The sequence below is a fragment of the Cydia fagiglandana genome, chromosome 25 (assembly GCF_963556715.1).
Source record: "Cydia fagiglandana chromosome 25, ilCydFagi1.1, whole genome shotgun sequence".
NCBI lineage: Eukaryota > Metazoa > Arthropoda > Insecta > Lepidoptera > Tortricidae > Cydia > Cydia fagiglandana.
The window spans coordinates 6,524,242-6,542,972 of NC_085956.1; the positions used below are offsets into that span (position 1 = coordinate 6,524,242).

Here is an 18,731-nt window from a genome sequence, read left to right on the forward strand (position 1 = left end):
TGCAAGAAATATGAAATTCATTTTCATTACCGAACGAACCAAATTACAAATGTCACTGTCACGTCAAATCCATTGATTATTCCACTTTTCATTTTCGATATTTCTCCCTGCATTATCAAAACTAGTACAACAAATGAGATAACTAGGCTATTTAACTAGTTGTAAATTGCTGCTTTCAATAATGATCAAGGCAATTTTAGTGTTCAACAACCATGGGAAGCCGAGATTATCTAAATTCTATCAATACTTTGTAAGTATACGTGAAATGTACAATGTTTCTTTTCATTCGTTGTTATACCGCACTTTTAGATCATCCTTTAAAGTGTTTTAAACTGTATTCTTTGCATATTTGCATTATGTATGAGTAGAACCAGGTTCTATTCCCATAACTCTACTGACTGGTTTTACTTAAATGGTCTAGGCACGCTACCTTTCACTTGTAGATTTTGATTGATATCCGTTATTTGTAACAGGATGTTACTCGTGACGTGATGTGTCGATTTCCTTTGAGTATCCTTCGCCGTACGACTCCATAAGAGTTCTTTTAATGTGTCCTGTAATTTTTTTAAAGCAAGTTTGAGCAAAAAGGAGTTTACAAAAGTTTGACTGTAAGGGTTCTCAGTTATTGGATTATCTATATCTGGACATTCTAATGTGATAAGGAGGGGTTACCCTACCAATCACCAATCTTATTTTAGTGGATTTCTGAATCAAATATTTTTTAAGTGTTGTAGCTACCAGTGGCGGCTCATCAAACATATCCATAAGCAAGCCGGGGCTAATTTGGCTTACATATTTCATTTACAACTCTGCTCAAACGTCCAAAAACAGGCAAGCTGGTGAGAATCGGCTTTTATGGACGCACCACCACTGGTAGCAACCCTTATGCTTTTTTTGCCATGGAATAAGGCCACCAAGATAGTAATATATTTATTTTATTTTAGTAATATATATAAATAATGATATATAGATGTAGTGCATAATGATGTTATTACAATATTTAATAAGTGGGATAATAGCTACCGAAACTTGAGTGGTAATTATGTACATGTTGCTATCTAAAATTAAGAACTAAAATGAAAACTATAATTATAATTAAAAACTAAGCTAATCTAAATTAAAATAAATCTAAAAAAGGCTCCTGCGGCATAATTGTTTTCCATCATATTTTCTCGGAAGCATTCGTATTTGTCATGCTACTTCAGTCAACCTCAGTACTTTTTGTACCGAGATTGACTGAAATATCAAGACACATTCATATGTTTCTGTGTAAATACAATAGAAAATAATAAATTATGCACTACATCTGTAAAATATTTTCTATACATATGCATGTATTTTATTTTATTTCCAGAATGAAGATATGCAGCAGCAGATCATAAAGGAGACATTCCAGCTAGTGTCAAAGCGGGATGATAATGTGTGTAATTTCTTGGAGGGTGGAAGGTATTTATCATTTATTTCAGTTCTTATTCAATTGACAATTTTAAATAACAATGTTTGTACAGAATTGTATGAAAGCTGCAACAAAACTGAAAAAAACTGTGTGAAAAAAACTCAAATAAAAATTAGTCCATTTGCTGGAGAGCTATGATACCACAGACAGACAATTAGACATTGGCATCAGACATATAACATAACAAGGAGGGGTCCTTTTATCCGCCAACGCAAAAGGAGGGGTGTTACATTATGTTTGACACGAATGTCTGTCTGTGGCATCACAGCTCACAAATATGTGGAAAGCGAGTTTCCTTGTGGTAGTTCTTAGCTATGTTTGACTAAAATTGATCCAGCAGTTTGAAGAGTAACAGTTCTTTCCCAAAATGTTTGTAAGGCAATTTTGGAATAATGCGCAATTAGGGTTGTACCTGTTATGTATAGACAATGAGGGTAGGTTTTGACATTTGTGTAGATTGTGAGGTAGTTGTGAAAAGGCAGTCTGTCAACACGAACCTGGACCAGAGGATGTGCCTGGCCCCTAAACCGGGAGTTATACGAGTATTAGTAAGTACCCAAAGTGTAAAAACTGGGCAAGTGCGAGTCGGACTTGCGCACGAAGGGTTCCGTACCATAATGCAAAAAAAGGCAAAAAAAAGGTCACCCATCCAAGTACTGACCCCGCCCGACGTTGCTTAACTTCGGTCAAAAATCACGTTTGTTGTATGGGAGCCCCACTTAAATCTTTATTTCATTCTGCTTTTAGTATTTGTTGTTATAGCGGCAACAGAAATACATTGTCTGTGAAAATTTTAATTGTCTATGCTATCACGGTTCGTAAGATACAGCCTGGTGACAGAAGGACGGACGGAAGGACAGCAGAGTCTTAGTAATAGGGTCCCGTTTTACCCTTTGGGTACGGAACCCTAAAAATGGGACCCTATTACTAAAACTCCACTGTCCGTCTGTTGGATATGGTTCTAGTGGGATGATTTTTTTCTGTGCAGTTTAACATCATATTATCTGTCTTTTTCAGTCTCATTGGAGGTTCAGACTACAAGCTGATTTACAGGCACTATGCGACACTGTACTTTGTGTTTTGTGTGGACAGCTCGGAGAGTGAACTGGGAATTCTAGATCTAATACAGGTAAATTAATTAATATCTCATCCCAGACTAATTATTATACACCAGTAATCCTATATAAATCATCCTACATCAAAGTGATTAGTGATGTATGAGGAACGTTGTAAGTCCCAATTTGCATTGTAATCATTGGCACAGTCATTGTAAAGAAAATGCGAGTTATTTCGTATAGTTCAATTTTTTTTTTGCATTCGAAATAAGGTAAACAATCTTGATGTGTCTCTTAATTGAAAAACACATTTTAAAAATAAGTTACGGCAAATATGTAACAATTATGAATCTAATACGATCATTTATATTCTTCTGCTTTCATAAGTAATAGTTACTGATTTTTAAAAATCGTTCTTCAATTAAGAGACATGTCAAAATCGCTTACCTTCTTTCAAGTTCTTTCTAATGCTAAAAAAACGAACTATAGTCGACATCTACCTTCAATTAGCGGAATTTATCAGTACTGCTATTTGACAATAGATGTCCCGGTGAACAAAAACTCTACTGTTCAACAATTTTCAACTAATTAGGGTTCCGTACCCAAAGGGTAAAACGTCCGTCCGTCCGTCTGTCCGTCTGTCCGTCTGTCTGTCACCAGGCTGTATCTCACGAACCGTGATAGCTAGATTAGCTAGACAGTTGAAATTTTCACAGATGATGTATTTCTGTTGCCGCTATAACAACAAATACTAAAAACAGAATAAAATAAAGATTTAAGTGGGGCTCCCATACAACAAACGTGATTTTTGACCAAAGTTAAGCAACGTCGGGCGTGGTCAGTACTTGGATGGGTGACCGTTTTCTTTTTGCATTTTTTTCCGTTTTTTTTTTGCTTTATGGTACGGAACCCTTCGTGCGCGAGTCCGACTCACACTTGCCCGGTTTTATTATAACCGAATCAACTGGAAGTCTATTTTCAACTCCTGCTTATAATATAAGTTGTAAATTGTTTTAGTAGTATATTTTCCGTCAAAAGCTACACTTGTTACTGATAGTTCCACTACTTGACGCTAGATGTCTACTACGAAAAAACTCGCGTTTGGTATGAAAACTGATGTATGGTGAGTTTTCGCTCTTTCTTTACTTATATAGGGCATTATCTATGAAAAGGGACCTTAATGTCGATGGCGTTTATGCCGCACAGCGTCGCGCGGCATAGTATTCATATCGGAGATTCGTTAAGAGTGCTATTACATTTCGGGGTTGAGCGAGTTTAGGTATTTTACGCGCTGCGGCAGGCCGTGCGAGCTCAGTATTCCGATCCCTTCTACCACACTCGCACTACAATGATGGATTAAACATTCTTGATCCTTCGCGAAGCATATTGAAATCAACTATAACAACACTAACCATACTTAACTTATAAAGTCCTAAAACTGTTATTTGGTAAGTACGAAAATACTAAATGCAGTGCAAATGTACATAGGGGCTGTTCATAAATTACGTCATCTATTTTTGACCCCCCCCCATCCCTCAAATCATCCAAAAATCATGCTTCGGATGACTCTGTTTCCTCCTACGTCATGCTACCATCATCCGATGTCCAGACCCCCCCCCCCCTCCTCCCATTTGAAACGACGTAATTTATGAATAGCCCCATACTCGTACTTATGAACGTATATTACTCGAAAGAAATTATAGGTACTCGCTTATTTACATATTTCGTCATTGCATTTGGTACCTATAGGTTGTAAAGTTTGTATCAACGAGGGTTAAAAACGAACTGGTACTGAGGATCTGATGATAATGATGATGATTAAGGTGGTCACGGATACCAATCAACCATGTAGTACCATGATTAGGCTCGTTTGATTAGTCTCAACAAGATCTTTGACACTGAAGATACACAGGGTCTGATGATGGAGCTGGAAGGTGGCCACGGGTACCAGTCTATCATGTAACTAAACCACTTCGTGTTTGGGCTCGTTTGATTCGTCTCAACAAGATCTTTGACACTGAAGATACACAGGGTCTGATGATGGAGCTGGAAGGTGGTCACCATTACCAATCAACCATACAACTAAACCACATCGTGCTTAGGCTCGTTTTATTCGTCTCAACAAGATCTTTGACACTAGGTGACACTCAGAGTCTGATGATGGAGCTGGAAGGTGGTCACCGGTACCAATCAACCATGCAACTAAACCACTTCATGTTTAGGCTCGTTTGACTAGTCTCAACAAGATCTTTGACACTAGGTGATACTCAGAGTCTGATGATGGAGCCGGAAGGTGGTCACCGGTACCAATCAACCATGCAACTAAACCACTTCATGTTTAGGCTCGTTTGATTAGTCTCAACAAGATCTTTGACACTAGGTGATACTCAGAGTCTGATGATGGAGCTGGAAGGTGGTCACCGGTACCAATCAACCATGCAACTAAACCACTTCGTGTTTAGGCTCGTTTAATTCGTCTCAACAAGATCTTTGACACTAGGTGATAAACCAAACACGAAGTGGTTCAGTTACGTGATAGACTGGTACCCGTCGCCACCTTCGAGCTCCATCATCAGACCCTGAGTAGTATCTTGTGTCAAAGATCTTGTTGCGACGAATCAATCGAGCCCAAACACGAAGTGGTTTAGTTGCATGGTTGATTGGTACCGGTGACCACCTTCCGGCTCCATCATCAGACCCTGAGTACTATCTTGTGTCAAAGATCTTGTTGAGACGAATAAAACGAGCCTAAACACGAAGTGGTTTAGTTGCATGTTTGACTTGTACTGGTGACCACCTTCCGGCTCCATCATCAGACCCTGAGTACTATCTTGAGTCAAATAAATACATATAGAATGTCAGGTCGTTTCAAATAAGGCCTGATTCGAAACAAATTTGACAAATTCAGAGTGATTTTTCTTGGATATTTTCTAGCTTACTTTATATATACACTACGACATTATAATTATCAGAATCACAAAATTATTATACCAAAAAAATTTTTTTTTATCAATTCTAAGATGATCAAAAAAATCAAATAAACGCCGCCGTCTTTTTAATTAGGCGCCAAATTGCTGTCAAAAACTTGATAAGTATGGAAGAAACTTGCACATAACTAATTTCCAACATAACCTGTTACCTAATATTATACCAATACTGAAAGGTAATTTCATTGCAATATCCATGAAACAATGAGGATCTAGACATATCTTCAAATATCTGGCGTATCAGGAATTTCGTCGATGTGGTGTCAGTTACCGGGCATTGGTTACTTTTCGACAGAGAAATCGACACCAACATCACTAAAAGAAACGGTTCGCAGCTTTAGTTTAATAATGCGGATTTCCAATATTACTTTGATAATATTTGGAGATGATCCACGATGTTTATGAGGCAATCAGCATGCTTAAGCCAGTACCCTCGAAATCGGACCAAAAAACTTGATTCAACAAAGTCCCACAGTATTGACCTATTGAACGGTATGGAGTGGAGTGTCCAAGGAATTAGTTCGTTAAAACAACAAAAACTATATGCAATATAATATTTCAAAATAAACATTGTTCTTGATAGGACTCAAACTAAGAAACTGTCAAAAAACACTGTCGGATGTATGATGGAGGGCATACAACAAAACTAACGACAGGAGCGGGAAGAAATGGAAAATGATGAATTTACTTATAAATAACAATTTTTAAACAAATTTTCAATAAATTATGGAAAAACAAATCTTGATTCAGCTAGCTTCAGTACCATTAATAGGGTTTTCAATTTGGCAGATTGAATTCGAATCAGGCCTTATTTTTAATTCTGTCCGGTAGTTTATTAAACTGTACCATTATAAATTATAATACTATAAAAACAGTGCTAGGATCAAAGTCTCTCGTTGCGGTTTACACGCACACAGTATAGCGTTTTACACGGCGCCCGCCGCACACAATGATAAAAAACCTCGTCGTCGCCGTTGAAAATGTGCGGAGCCGACCGACACACGTCCTGCCTGTACAAGCTCTGCCGCGGCACTGAGCTGGCGAGCGCGCGTCATCGGTAATATAGAGTAGTTTTCAAAAAATTGCCAAAAAATTATAGTAGAATTTCATAAACACTAATGTATACCAACAGTATAAGCAAACATTACAGATTGCTTGAGTAAGAAAATGACTTCGATATTAAGTAGATTTTCGTAGGAAATGACACTTGTTTCGGAGAGAAAATTGAGTTCGTTTTACTTTGATTTTCTCTTTCTTAAAGGTATGTAGGGAAAATATCGTTTGATATGCCTAAAGTACAGGGTATTAGTAATACAAAATAGCCAGGTTTAGCAGAGTAAACTTCTCAACATTTCCAAATAAGAGCTTGCCATTCAGTGCTTCACGGGGTTTTTCGGAAACGATCATCAGAAAAAAAATCATTACTAATTTAATAAGTGTTTTTTCTAATATTTACAACGATATTTAAAAAGATAAGAAGACGCTTTTACTGGAACAAGTACTCATTGCTTCTAATAATGAGCACAAAGTCCTGAATTTCGTCGACTAGTATCATCAATTTTGCATTATTTCGACTTTTCTTGTAAGAGCGCTCTTAATGGCGTAAGCACCATCGACTATAAGATCCCATTTCATAGATAACGTCACATATTAAACAAACAAAGCGAGTGTAGTGTAAATTATAAATTATAATGTTACATTAGTTTTTTTTTTGTTCTTTTTATCTGCAATCGGCTGTTTTAGCCATAATCAGATGTACAACATTAGTTTGAACATAAATTATAATTTTAGGTGTTTGTGGAGACTCTGGACAAGTGCTTCGAGAATGTTTGCGAGCTGGACTTGATATTCCACGCTGATGCGGCGCACCAGGTATGATTGTTATGCCAAATTTTAATTAAGATAATAGTTATTTAGTCTAAATTAAATGCATCACGTTTTTATTTGTAATGATTAGATAATATCCCTGTCGCTTCGTTTCGCCATCGTTATAGGCGACCATATATCCATCTTCACCAGATGGCAGTATTCGACTGTGCTGTCCTGTGCTGCCTCACATAGCTACACGGAATGTACCTGAGGATAGGCCAAAGGTATGGCGCCATCGCTTGAATGGATTGCACCATAGCTTTGGCCTAGTCTCGAGTAGATGGCGTTACCTTTTGATATAAACATTAACACATATCAGGGAAAGAATAAGGATCAAAGTCAAATGGCGTTCTAAAAGTTTTAATCTTCGGTCGAAAGATGGCAGTAAATTTACTGTGGTAACATAATTTACCATGACAATAACTCTCTATACACTCTATTCTCTTTGCTTAGTGAATTTAATTTGAGTGATGTGTTCACCAGGTGCTGGATGAGCTCGTGATGGGCGGCATGGTGCTGCAGACCAACATGGCGGACATTCTTTGTAGATTGCAGGAACAGAACAAGATGCAGAAGGCTGAAGTAAGATTATGTCATGATTTCTTTATTGTATAAATGTATACTAGCGGCTGCCCAAGAGTTATGAATACTTATGAAATGATGTTTCGTACATAAGTTCCGAAAAACTCATTGGTGCGAGCTGGGATTTGAACCCGCGACCTCCGGATTTAAAGGCGCACGTTATTACCGCTAGCCCACCAGCGCTTTTAGAATTTATGATGAAATTAATTTTCTAATGTAACTCACTCCGCGATTCCGTCGCGTCACTCCAAGTACAATCAACAACAGAGCTATGAATACAGGCAAAGTGCCAAAAATATGTATACACGACCTTAATGTACAGGCAATAAATGTACTGTATACATATTTTTGACACTTTGCCTGTATTCATAGCTCTGTTGTTGACTGTACATGCGGCATCCGTCGTAATAGACGCGTTTTGTTAGAGAGTGAACCTTAACCGCAAGGTGGCGCAAGTGCGAGCAGGCGTTCGTTCCGTAGCGGTGCGCGGCAACTACTACTGGTAGACACCAATATTGGTGTAGCGACGCGACGAAACCGCGTAGTGAGCCACGCTTGTACGGCTACCATCAGTTTGTCACTGTAATTTGTGTAATTTACTTTCTATACATCTCGCTCGCACTCGCATATTAGTGCAAACGGGATGTATAGAAAGTAAATTACGTTCTCGACGGCGTTTATGTCAGTGACAAACTGACAGACTGATAGTTATATAATGTATGAATGTTTAAATATCTTACTTTTTTTACGTATAATATGTTGCCACGCCCTAGTAGGGTCCATGCTGTACTGAATGAAACTTAAACACCTTTATAAACACCATGGATTGCATCGAATAAATGATTATGATTATGATTATGATGGTAACCGTACTGGTAAAGATACAGAGTAACTATAGATATACTTGGTCAAGCAGATCATGTCGGTAGAAAAAGGCGGCAAATTTGAAAAATGTAGGCGCGAAGGGATATCGTCCCATAGAAAATTTGAATTTCGCGCCTTTTTTTACTGACAAGATTTGCTTGACCAGCTTTAGTAGTATTATTTTAACGTAATGTTGTGGTGTGTGCAGGCGGGTATATCCGCGGCGCCGGCGCGCGCCGTGTCGGCGGTGAAGAGCATGAACCTGCCGCAGCAGCTGCGCGACATGCGGCTGCCGGACCTGCCGCAGGCCATCAAGGTACACCTTCTTCTTCTTCTTTATTAGGGGCTATCTTTCTGGTCGGTCCCTCATTACTGAGGATCGTGGTCACAGGAACCCCTCAAATAAACAATCTGTCTCCATCGGTTGCGGTCCAAAGTAGCCCTCACTACTTGATGTAGCTTGGAAGAGGCGGTGGCTTCCTTTATTTGGTCAGACCGACGTGTTATACTAGGGGCTATATTATGATATAAGGCTTCAAAGCCTATGTATCACTGCGACCATCCCTGATATATTGTGATCGCCACCTACTACAACTCTCGATCCAAACATGCAACTTCAAACAGCTGCACGATCCTTTTGGTCTCGAGAAACTACCTCCTCCGGGCGTAATATGTGTCCGCCCAGGATTAGGTCACGAGTACGCATTAGGCAAGGGCACTCTGTGAAGGTACTCCTTATACAACAAAGTCCCCGCCGCATCTGTCTGTTTGTGTGTTTGTTTCATAGAGAATACTCTATAACAGGGATCACCAATTAGTTCTCGGGGTCTGTTTTAAGAAATGAATTGACCATCGCGGCCCGCACAACATTTTATAGAAAAAAAATATTTATTAAACAAATGTACCTAATTACAGAAATAACAAACCTATTTTTTTACATGTCAATGTATAAAATGACATTTTTTTGTTGCGGACTATCTGTCTGAAGTTTGGAGTAAAATTGGTGCAAGCTATTGACGTTAAATCCTGGAAATGTTCATCAGTAAGTCGTAATCGAAATTTATTCTTAATGAAATTCATCTTCGAAAATGTTGCTTCACAAATATATGTTGACCCAAACAAAGTACCTAATAAGTTTCAAAGCTAATTTTCCCCCGGCCGTTTTCGAATTGACGTCAACAAAGATAATGCGGGGGATACATTTTTATAAATTACGTACTCTGTAGTGCGAAAGTTGCTGTGCTCTCGTGGTCCGCACAAAATGGGTCGGCGGTCCGGACGCGGACCGCGGTCCGCCATTTGGCGACCCCTGCTCTATAACTAAAGAGTGGTAATTTCAAACCTCAGTTTTCTTATTCTTTATTTAACAAGCAGAAAGGTCTGCTAACGATGTTACTAAGCTTAGAATAAAAAGTGGAAAAATTACTGTCTTGGTTGAGACTTGAACTCACGGCCTCCGCATCGATACTCCAGCGCTCTGCCATCTGAGCCACCAAGACCATCCATAGCTAGAAAATCTTTTCACTATATTACAGGTCAAGGGGACCCTAGGGTAGGGTAGGGTAGGGTAGGGTAGGGCGCTAGCGACATCTACCTTAAGAGTGTTATACTTCTTAAATGTCGACTACAAAATAACGCGCGTTTTGGTAAAAAAACTGATGTATGGAGTTACCACTCTTTAGTTACTTTTATTACTCTATGCCCTGTATTATAAACAAAATCACATTTTAACCTCTAGCCCCCCATACGTCAAATCTTGCCAAGCAAAATTAAGTTTTATTTTATCAACACAAAGTTCAAATTAGCGAATGGAATAGGAGACCTTTTTATAGGTCTCTGGGCGGCTAGAGGTTAACATGTTCATGTATCAGTTACCAGGGCTGTCTTAAACTATGCCGGGGCCCTTGGGCACATAAGAATTTGGGGCCCTTTTTTAAAGTAACGAAAGCTAATTAAAGTAAAATTTTTCTACTATTATCTTCTATTTATTATGAGCAATCAACTATACTGTTACTGTCTGTCCTTCGGGGCCACCTGAGGGTGGACGCCCTGGGCATAGAAAAATATAGTAAGACAAGAGCGCTCACTCCATACATCAGTTGTGGTACCAAATATATTAGTTTTTTCATAGTCGACATCTAGCATCGAATAGCGGAATTATCAGTACTTTAAGTAGCAGTAATATTAATATTTTGGTACCAAAACTGATGTATGGAGTGAGCACTCTTGTCTTACTATATTTCTCTATGCCCTGGGCAGTGGGCACGGGCCCCGTGTGTCCTTATGGTAAAGACGGTACTGTCAGCTTACAAGACATCCTTGTCCAGGACCTGAAGTTCTGACCGCTGCAGCAGGCGTATCCCGCCACGCCCGTCGCCCTAGCCACCAACATCATCAACACCATCTGCCCCGACAAATACCAGAACCTCCAACCGGAGATAACCTCAAAATTCTTCGGCAGCGAGACACTATCCACCAAGTTCGCTGAGAGCTTCGCTGAGAATTATCAGCAGACTGAAGGAATTAATTTCCCAGAGTATGAGACGCAGAAGAATGAAGGTTATCAGGATTTGAGCGGGGCGGTGGAGTATAGGAAGAGGAAGAAGAAGAAGAAGGGTAAGAATTGAGGGACCAGAACGGAGACATGCTTGTTGGTTTTAATTTTTTGGTGGACTTTAAAATGGTACCCAACTTTTAACTAAAATGGTACCCATCTTTTTACTGAAATGGTACCCATCTTTTTACTAAAATGGTACCCACGTTTATGTCACTTCTAGCAAGAAATCTTTTTGTCACTTCTAGCAGGAAATATGAGCTTTTTCGATTCTAAGACTCAATTTTTTTCCAAAAGCATAGGAGCATTTTGACACTATTTTTCATCTAAGCTAAGGACATCGGAGTAAATGCAACTAACTATGAGGCTATTGCGTCTATTTCTCGAACGCCCTTGGTCGGAACTCTTTCTGTGTTACGTTTTATTTCGAAATAGCTTCCAGGCTTTTATCACTATTAGACGGGAGCTCTTGTAACTCACGTTTATAGGGTGTGTTCCTCAAAAGGAAAAAAACGGAACCCTTATAGCAGCGGTCGGCAACCTTTTAGCAACCAAGGTAGCCTAAGCAAATTAGAAAAATCTGCGGAATTAATTCGTGTAGTTTTGAAAATTGGTACAGGTATACCTTGTGGTGTCCAGATAAACATACTAAAAGTCCTCGAGGGTAGGGGGTGTGCGGGGGGTGTAGAGGGGGGTTGAAGGTACTTTTTTTCATATTTTTGCTCATATCTCGAATATCTGTACGAATAGCATTATAATTACTTAAGACAAAAGTTTTGACATAAAATTTACTACAAATTTGGTTATGTTTATTTTTACTCTGCGATCAATACTTTAGGGGCTACAGGCTGTTAAAGTTAAATAAGTAATTAAAAATAGACGGTTTAAGAAAACGTAAAACTTAGAGTAAGCAAGCTAAGCAACCTGCTGATAAAATATAAAAAAATAGGCCATATGCATGTCGGGCCATGCTCAGTGTAGGGTTCCGTAGTTACCCGTCTGTCAAAATAGACTATTTGCCATAACTCAAAAACAGCTGTACCGATTAGGTTCGCTATATTTTTCCTTGAAAGTATTTACTAAGTTATGTTTTCACGATTTTTTTCATATTTTTTGGACCTATGGTTCAAAAGTTAGGGGAACTAAGGGGTAAATCACAACTTTTTTTCTTTCAGATCGATTATTTCCGAAAATATTAAGTTGTTCAAAAAATGGTTCTTGAAGACCCTTATTCGTTTTAAAAGACCTATCCAACGACACCCCACACTATAGGGTGGAAGCGAAAAAAAATTTCATCCCCACTTTAATGTAGGGCAACCACCATAAAAAATTTTTTTTCTAGTTTTCATGTTTACATTTGACACGAATATATAAATCAGTTACGCTGACAAAGTTGTAAAATATAAATTAGAAAAAATATTTTTTTAGGGTGGCTGCCGTACATTAAAAAGGGGATGAAATTTTTTTTCGCTTCCACCCTATAGTGTGGGGTGTCGTTGGATAGGTCTTTTAAAACGAATACGGGTCTTCGAGAACCATTTTTTGATCTGCTTAATATTTTCGGAAATAATCGATCTGAAAGAAAAAAAGTTGTGTTTTCCACTTTAGTTCCCCTAACATTTGAACCATGGGTCCAAAAAATATGAAAAAAATCGTGAAAGTAAAGCTTAATAAAGACTTTCAGAGAAAAATATAGCGAACCTAATCGATTAAGCAGTTTTTGAGTTTTTGCAAATAGTCTATTTTGACGGACGGGTAACTACGGAACCCTACACTGAGCATGACCCGACATGCTCTTGGCCGGTTTTTTTTTATTTTATCAGCAGGTCATTTAGCTTGCTTATTCTTAATTAAAATTTTTATTTATGATGAACAATTATGAAAATACGACGTTTTTTTAAACCGTCTATTTTTTATCTCTTATTTAACTTTAACAGCCTGTAGCTCCTAAAGTATTGATCGCAGAGTAAAAATAAACATAACCAAATTTGTAGTAAATTTTATGTTAAAACTTTTGTCCGAAGTAATTATAATGCAATTCGTACACATTTTCGAGATATGAGCAAAAATATGAAAAAAGGTACCTTCAACCCCCCTCTACACCCCCAGCACACCACCCTCGAGGACTTTTAGTATGTTTATCTAGACACCACAAGGTATGCCTGTACCAATTTTCAAAACTACACGAATTATTTCCGCAGCTTGCCCAAATTCGGCTTAATTTGACGTGGCTAAGGGCAATAGTAGTTACCGAAGTTGACGCGGGTCGCACTTTGTTAATATTTAAGACTTTATCAGACATTGTCGTTTGTCAATATTACATACAAAATTGCCAGGGAGTCCTCGGGCCGCAAGTGAGAGGTTCGCGGGCCTGCATGCGGCTCACGGGCCGCTTGTTGCAGACCGCTGCCTCATAGGATCATTTTGTTGTCCGTCCGTCCCTTTAACTCGGGAACGCGTGGAGATACCGAGTTGAAAGTAAGACTATATGCTCAGGTCTAAGGTCCCTTGAAGCTGTGAAAACATCTAACTTCTAAGTTAACGTAAATAAAGTTTCGACACTCTTAAGGGAATCAAAATTGTTAGGGTACTTCCCGGTTCATTACCTAGACTAGAACTACATGTGAAATTTGGCGAGTAATTTTTTTAAGAAACTCAAATAGACGCAATAACCCCATAGTTGCCTTTATCCCGCTCGACTTTACGAGAATTATCAGTGTTTATGGGAAGAAATATCATTAGATAGATTTCTAAAATGCTGATATATAATATAATTATTCGACTGCTATTGATGGGGGAGTAATATTTAAGAGTGTATATATGTATTTGTATGTGTATGTATTGTATATGTATTATATTGGATAAGCTTAAAAGCCTAAACATCTTGGGCGCCATTAATTTATTACGTAAGACGATTTAGGGTTGGAGGGGGGGTAGAACATATCCTGTTTTATCTTAGGGGCTATTCATAAATTACGTAATTTCAAATTAGGGGAGGGTAGGTCTGAACATCGGATCAATCGGATGATAGTAGCATGGACGTAGGAGGAAACGGGGTAATTCGAAGCATGATTTTTGGATGATTTTAGGGAGGGGGGGGTCAAAAATCGTCATAAATAGATGACATAATTTATAGACAGCCCCTTACATAGGGGTGGGAGGGGGTCAAAAACTGGCAAGAATCGTCTTACGTAATAAATGAATGGCGCTTTGATGGTTTTTGTGTAAAATGTTGTTATATATGTCAATTGTAGGAGTGTCGTAAGATATTAAGCAGTTGGGTTAAAATCTTATAATATTTTGTTAACTATTAACCCTTTCAACGCCACGCCGCTTGGCGTGTCATCTTGAACTTTATCGGAATGCACGAAGGTTGATATTGGGCTGTATAGTTCGTTTTCTTAGCATTAGAAAGAACTTGGAAGAAGATAAGCGATTTTGACATGTCTTTTAATTCAAAAACGCTTATTAAAAATCAGTAACTATTACTTATGAAAGCAGAAGAATATAAATGATCGTTTTAGATTCATAAATGTTACATATTTGCCGTAACTTATTTTTAAAATGTGTTATTCAATTAAAAGACGCATCAAGATTGTTTACCTTATTTCTAATGCTAAAAAAAAAACGAACTATAGCCGCGCGCGTCAGATGGCGCCTTTGACGGCAAGGGTTAAATAAATCTAAATTGTAATGCTTTCTTCATGTTCTGAAATGTTCTGGAAGATACTGGATGATTATTACATTTATTACTGTAGAAGTGTACTAAAATACAATATAGGTGATATCTGCACATTTTTATTCTAATTTCATTTCTTAAAAAACAACCTGTAAGGGTTATATTTTTTACAAAATGGCCGCTCAAGTGTGTCTTCGTTTCATGTACCTAACGGCGTATTTTGATTTTACATATTTAGAAAAATCTGTATATTAAATACATATTACCTAAGTATGTCCCTCTTATGCAAGAATACCCACTCAAAATAAAATAAAAAATATGAGTTTGAACATAAGTTTTGATCTTCCTTATAAAAAATGTGATTATAATTTTCATTTCCACTTGAAATATGTATAAAAATTTAAAAATGTAATTATATTACATTCCATTAGTTGGCTTATAAATACACAAACATAAATATTGTTAATATGAGAAATAAATTTATATAAAAACAAATCTAAAATGTCTATGGCGTAAGGCGACGCTGAAATGCTTAATTAGTAAATAAAACGTATAAATAATTGTATTTAGCTTATAAGAAATATATTTTATGTTACAATTATTATTCGTTTATTTCATAAATAAACCTTTTAGACTTCATTAGATCATTCAGATTTATATTGGTTTGATTGGAGGCATACAAATAACAAAAAAATCCAAAGTAAAGAAAATTATGATCCAAAAAAAACACCCGAAAATCGAACAGACCAGCAAAACCACCCCAAAAAATTACACAAAAGGGTTAATTTGATGTCATACTAGTAACGCCATCTATGTGTCATCTTTCAAACTATTTTTTTTTATAAAAGCGCCATCTTTTATCAGATCATCGAACTTGCAAGTTGACAATGTAAGCAATCTTAGGAAAATCAAATAAGGCTACACCACTAGTTTCGTTAGTTATGCTACTGCCCGCTAGATGGCGTTATAATCAAATATGTTACAGCTTAGAATAATCACTACTCGGCAATAGATGGCGTTACTGGTCACGTGCAGCGAAGGAGTTCATGTATTTTATTTATAATTATTTTGTTAGTATTTTTGGATTTCTTTACGTTTTTGTGATTATTATACAAACTCTTGTGTCGCTTTACTGAGAGGACGCCAGAAGTCCGCCAGATTCATGTCGTGGCCAGTCGCGGGGCGAGGTAATGTGAGTCGGGGCGGGGCGGTGCGTGGCCGTTCTGTATGATCATACTATTACTTATTCTGTGGCTCTTAGTAAGACTTGGTAAGACTTATATATAAGTTCAGAGATTCATTCTATAGATATCTGCCTCCGTCCACAATGTTTCTTGGACCGTGAAATAAACATTAATTTAGGAGCTCATCATCATTTAAAACAACATTACGGGTAACCGCAACTTATTTGCATTTGTAAACTGTTTGTAAGTAGGTACTTGTACCTACCTACAACATGGATGCCTAATCGAGGATGACGTTGCAGGCCACGTAGCCAAGATGCCAATCGCTTACGCTCCGTAGCGATCGAAACGCAACTGTCACTGTCGCACTAACAAGGAAGAGTGATAGAGAGACAAAGCTTTTCGCTGTCGAAGCGATAGCGATTGTAACCTTGGCTAGGCCGGCTGGTATTTTATTGAGCGATCGAAAAAGTCTGTCAGAATCCTGGTGGTTTGTACACTGTATACCGGGTGTGGCCTGTATCACGAGCAAATAATTAAAACATAGATTGTACTCCTCAAACGGTGACACTTTTGTTCAACAACTTTTAAAAATTATGAAGTATTTAGCCTCCTTATTTTTCATACAAAATAAATATTATCTTCAATGAACGACATCGCCACGCCATATCATTGTGATTGACCTTGCTTGTCACGCCTTAAGACGAAACAGGAGCTGAGTTTTAAATATTTTAGGTAAATATACCTACCCGTGTCGCTAACGGAAGCGGCACCTAAAAGTTGGCGATAAGGATAAGGCGAAAAATCCTGCGTAAAAATCTCAAAAATCGAGGTTTCGTACTCCTCTGTTTCCTCCTCCAAAACTTAACCAATCGTAACCAAATTTGGAAATCTAAATGATTATGAAATTATCTGTGTCAGACCGTTTTGCTTTTTTGGCTAATTGATATTTGATATCAGTTTTGAATGCCACGCTTCTCATTGCGGCATAGTCAATTAGGCCATTTTGGCCATTTTTGAAGGGCTCTAGAGCGCCTTAAAAAACAAAAATATCAAAAAAAACAAAACGGTCCGACACAGATATTGACAATATTAATCTGTGTTGAAAAAATCATTGCTCTAGCTTCAAAAACCACGGAGGAAAACGAGGAGTACGTTTGTATGGAGAAATGACCACCCCTGTTGGCTCTTAAACATAACAAAATTCGCAATACATTGTGTCTTAGAAATAAAGAAATAAACAAACCACAAGTTATTTATTTTTAAAAGTTGCTGAACAAATGTTGGTCAGTATGAGGACGAGTACAGCCTACTGTTTCATTTTTTGCTCGTATTACAGGCCACACCCGGTATAGTATTGCTAGTAGTAATAGTATTCATAGTACGTAGTCTCAATAGGAACTGCGCCTCAGTATTGAAATGAGTAAATATTGAAAGAAAAAAATTGGTGACTACAAAACTCTGCTATTGTATATTTTATTCTGTGTTTAATTTAATTTATTTTATTTCTTTGGAAAACTTACAGATATAGTAACAAAACTAGTAAACGTACTAGTGCTCGACATGCTAATGCCCACTAGATGACACCTTGCTGTCACCTCTATTGATAATGACTTAAGTTTCAAGATGACGTGTACTGGGACCCAGTGGCGGATTTGCAGTCTTTGCCGCCCTAGGCCCCAAGCCCTGTAGCCGCCCCTTTCAAGGCACCCATAATATTTACTACATATATTCAAATAAACTATATTAAAAAAAATCTAATTATATTTACCTACTTATAAATTATTAAGTATTACAGATGTAGTGCAAGTGCTATTTATACGTCATAATTTTATAGAAGATTGACGTTTAAAATAACACTTGCACTACGTGTGCTAACAAAATCGTTGCAGTCTTTTCTTCGTCTAAAGCCCGCTCCACACTCGTGCGCGAATCGCGGCGCGAAGCCGCGAACGCGAGTCTGGAGTCGATTTCGCATATCAGCGAACTAGACTCCACACTCGCGTTCGCGGCTTCGCCCGCGATTCACGCGCATAGTCTGGAGGGCGCTTCACTCTATCATGACATGTGCGGTGTTTCTACAATGTATATTTTTGCACTCCCTTACCAGTAAGCAAAATTCACAATATCACATATAACATTATTGAAATTACTAGGTATTCTCCGTAATAATACAATAGGACATGACAATATTCCGTTTTGCAAATACAACATTACTTTTCGTCGGGTGACAAGCAAAAGTCACTAAGTACTATCAAAACATTTAAGTAACAATGCACTTTATTACAATTGTAACACGGTTTATAGTCCAATAATTTCAATGGTGTTAGTTAGTGACTTTTGCTTGTCACCCGACGTTTTGTCAATGTAACCCACAAATGACCGACCATTGAAATGACCGTCCGCATAATAAGGATCATTTGGAGAAACTTGCCAATTTGGCTCAAGTAAAATTATACGAAGGAAGTGGTCAATATGTGGGTCATATTTAATTTCTGAGC

At 37.8% G+C, this 18,731-nt stretch overlaps 1 protein-coding gene across 1 annotated transcript; it reads left to right on the top strand.

Annotated features, from left to right (window-relative positions):
- The first annotated feature begins 73 nt into the window (after positions 1–73).
- LOC134677096 (AP-3 complex subunit sigma-2) lies at positions 74–11,409 on the top strand. The gene is made up of 7 exons (XM_063535548.1): positions 74–250; positions 1,355–1,446; positions 2,474–2,585; positions 7,290–7,370; positions 7,851–7,949; positions 9,022–9,129; positions 11,141–11,409. Exons 1-7 carry the CDS (start codon positions 182–184, stop codon positions 11,153–11,155), a joined length of 576 nt encoding a protein of 191 aa, XP_063391618.1. The 5' UTR covers positions 74–181; the 3' UTR covers positions 11,156–11,409.
- Positions 11,410–18,731: the final 7,322 nt, after the last annotated feature.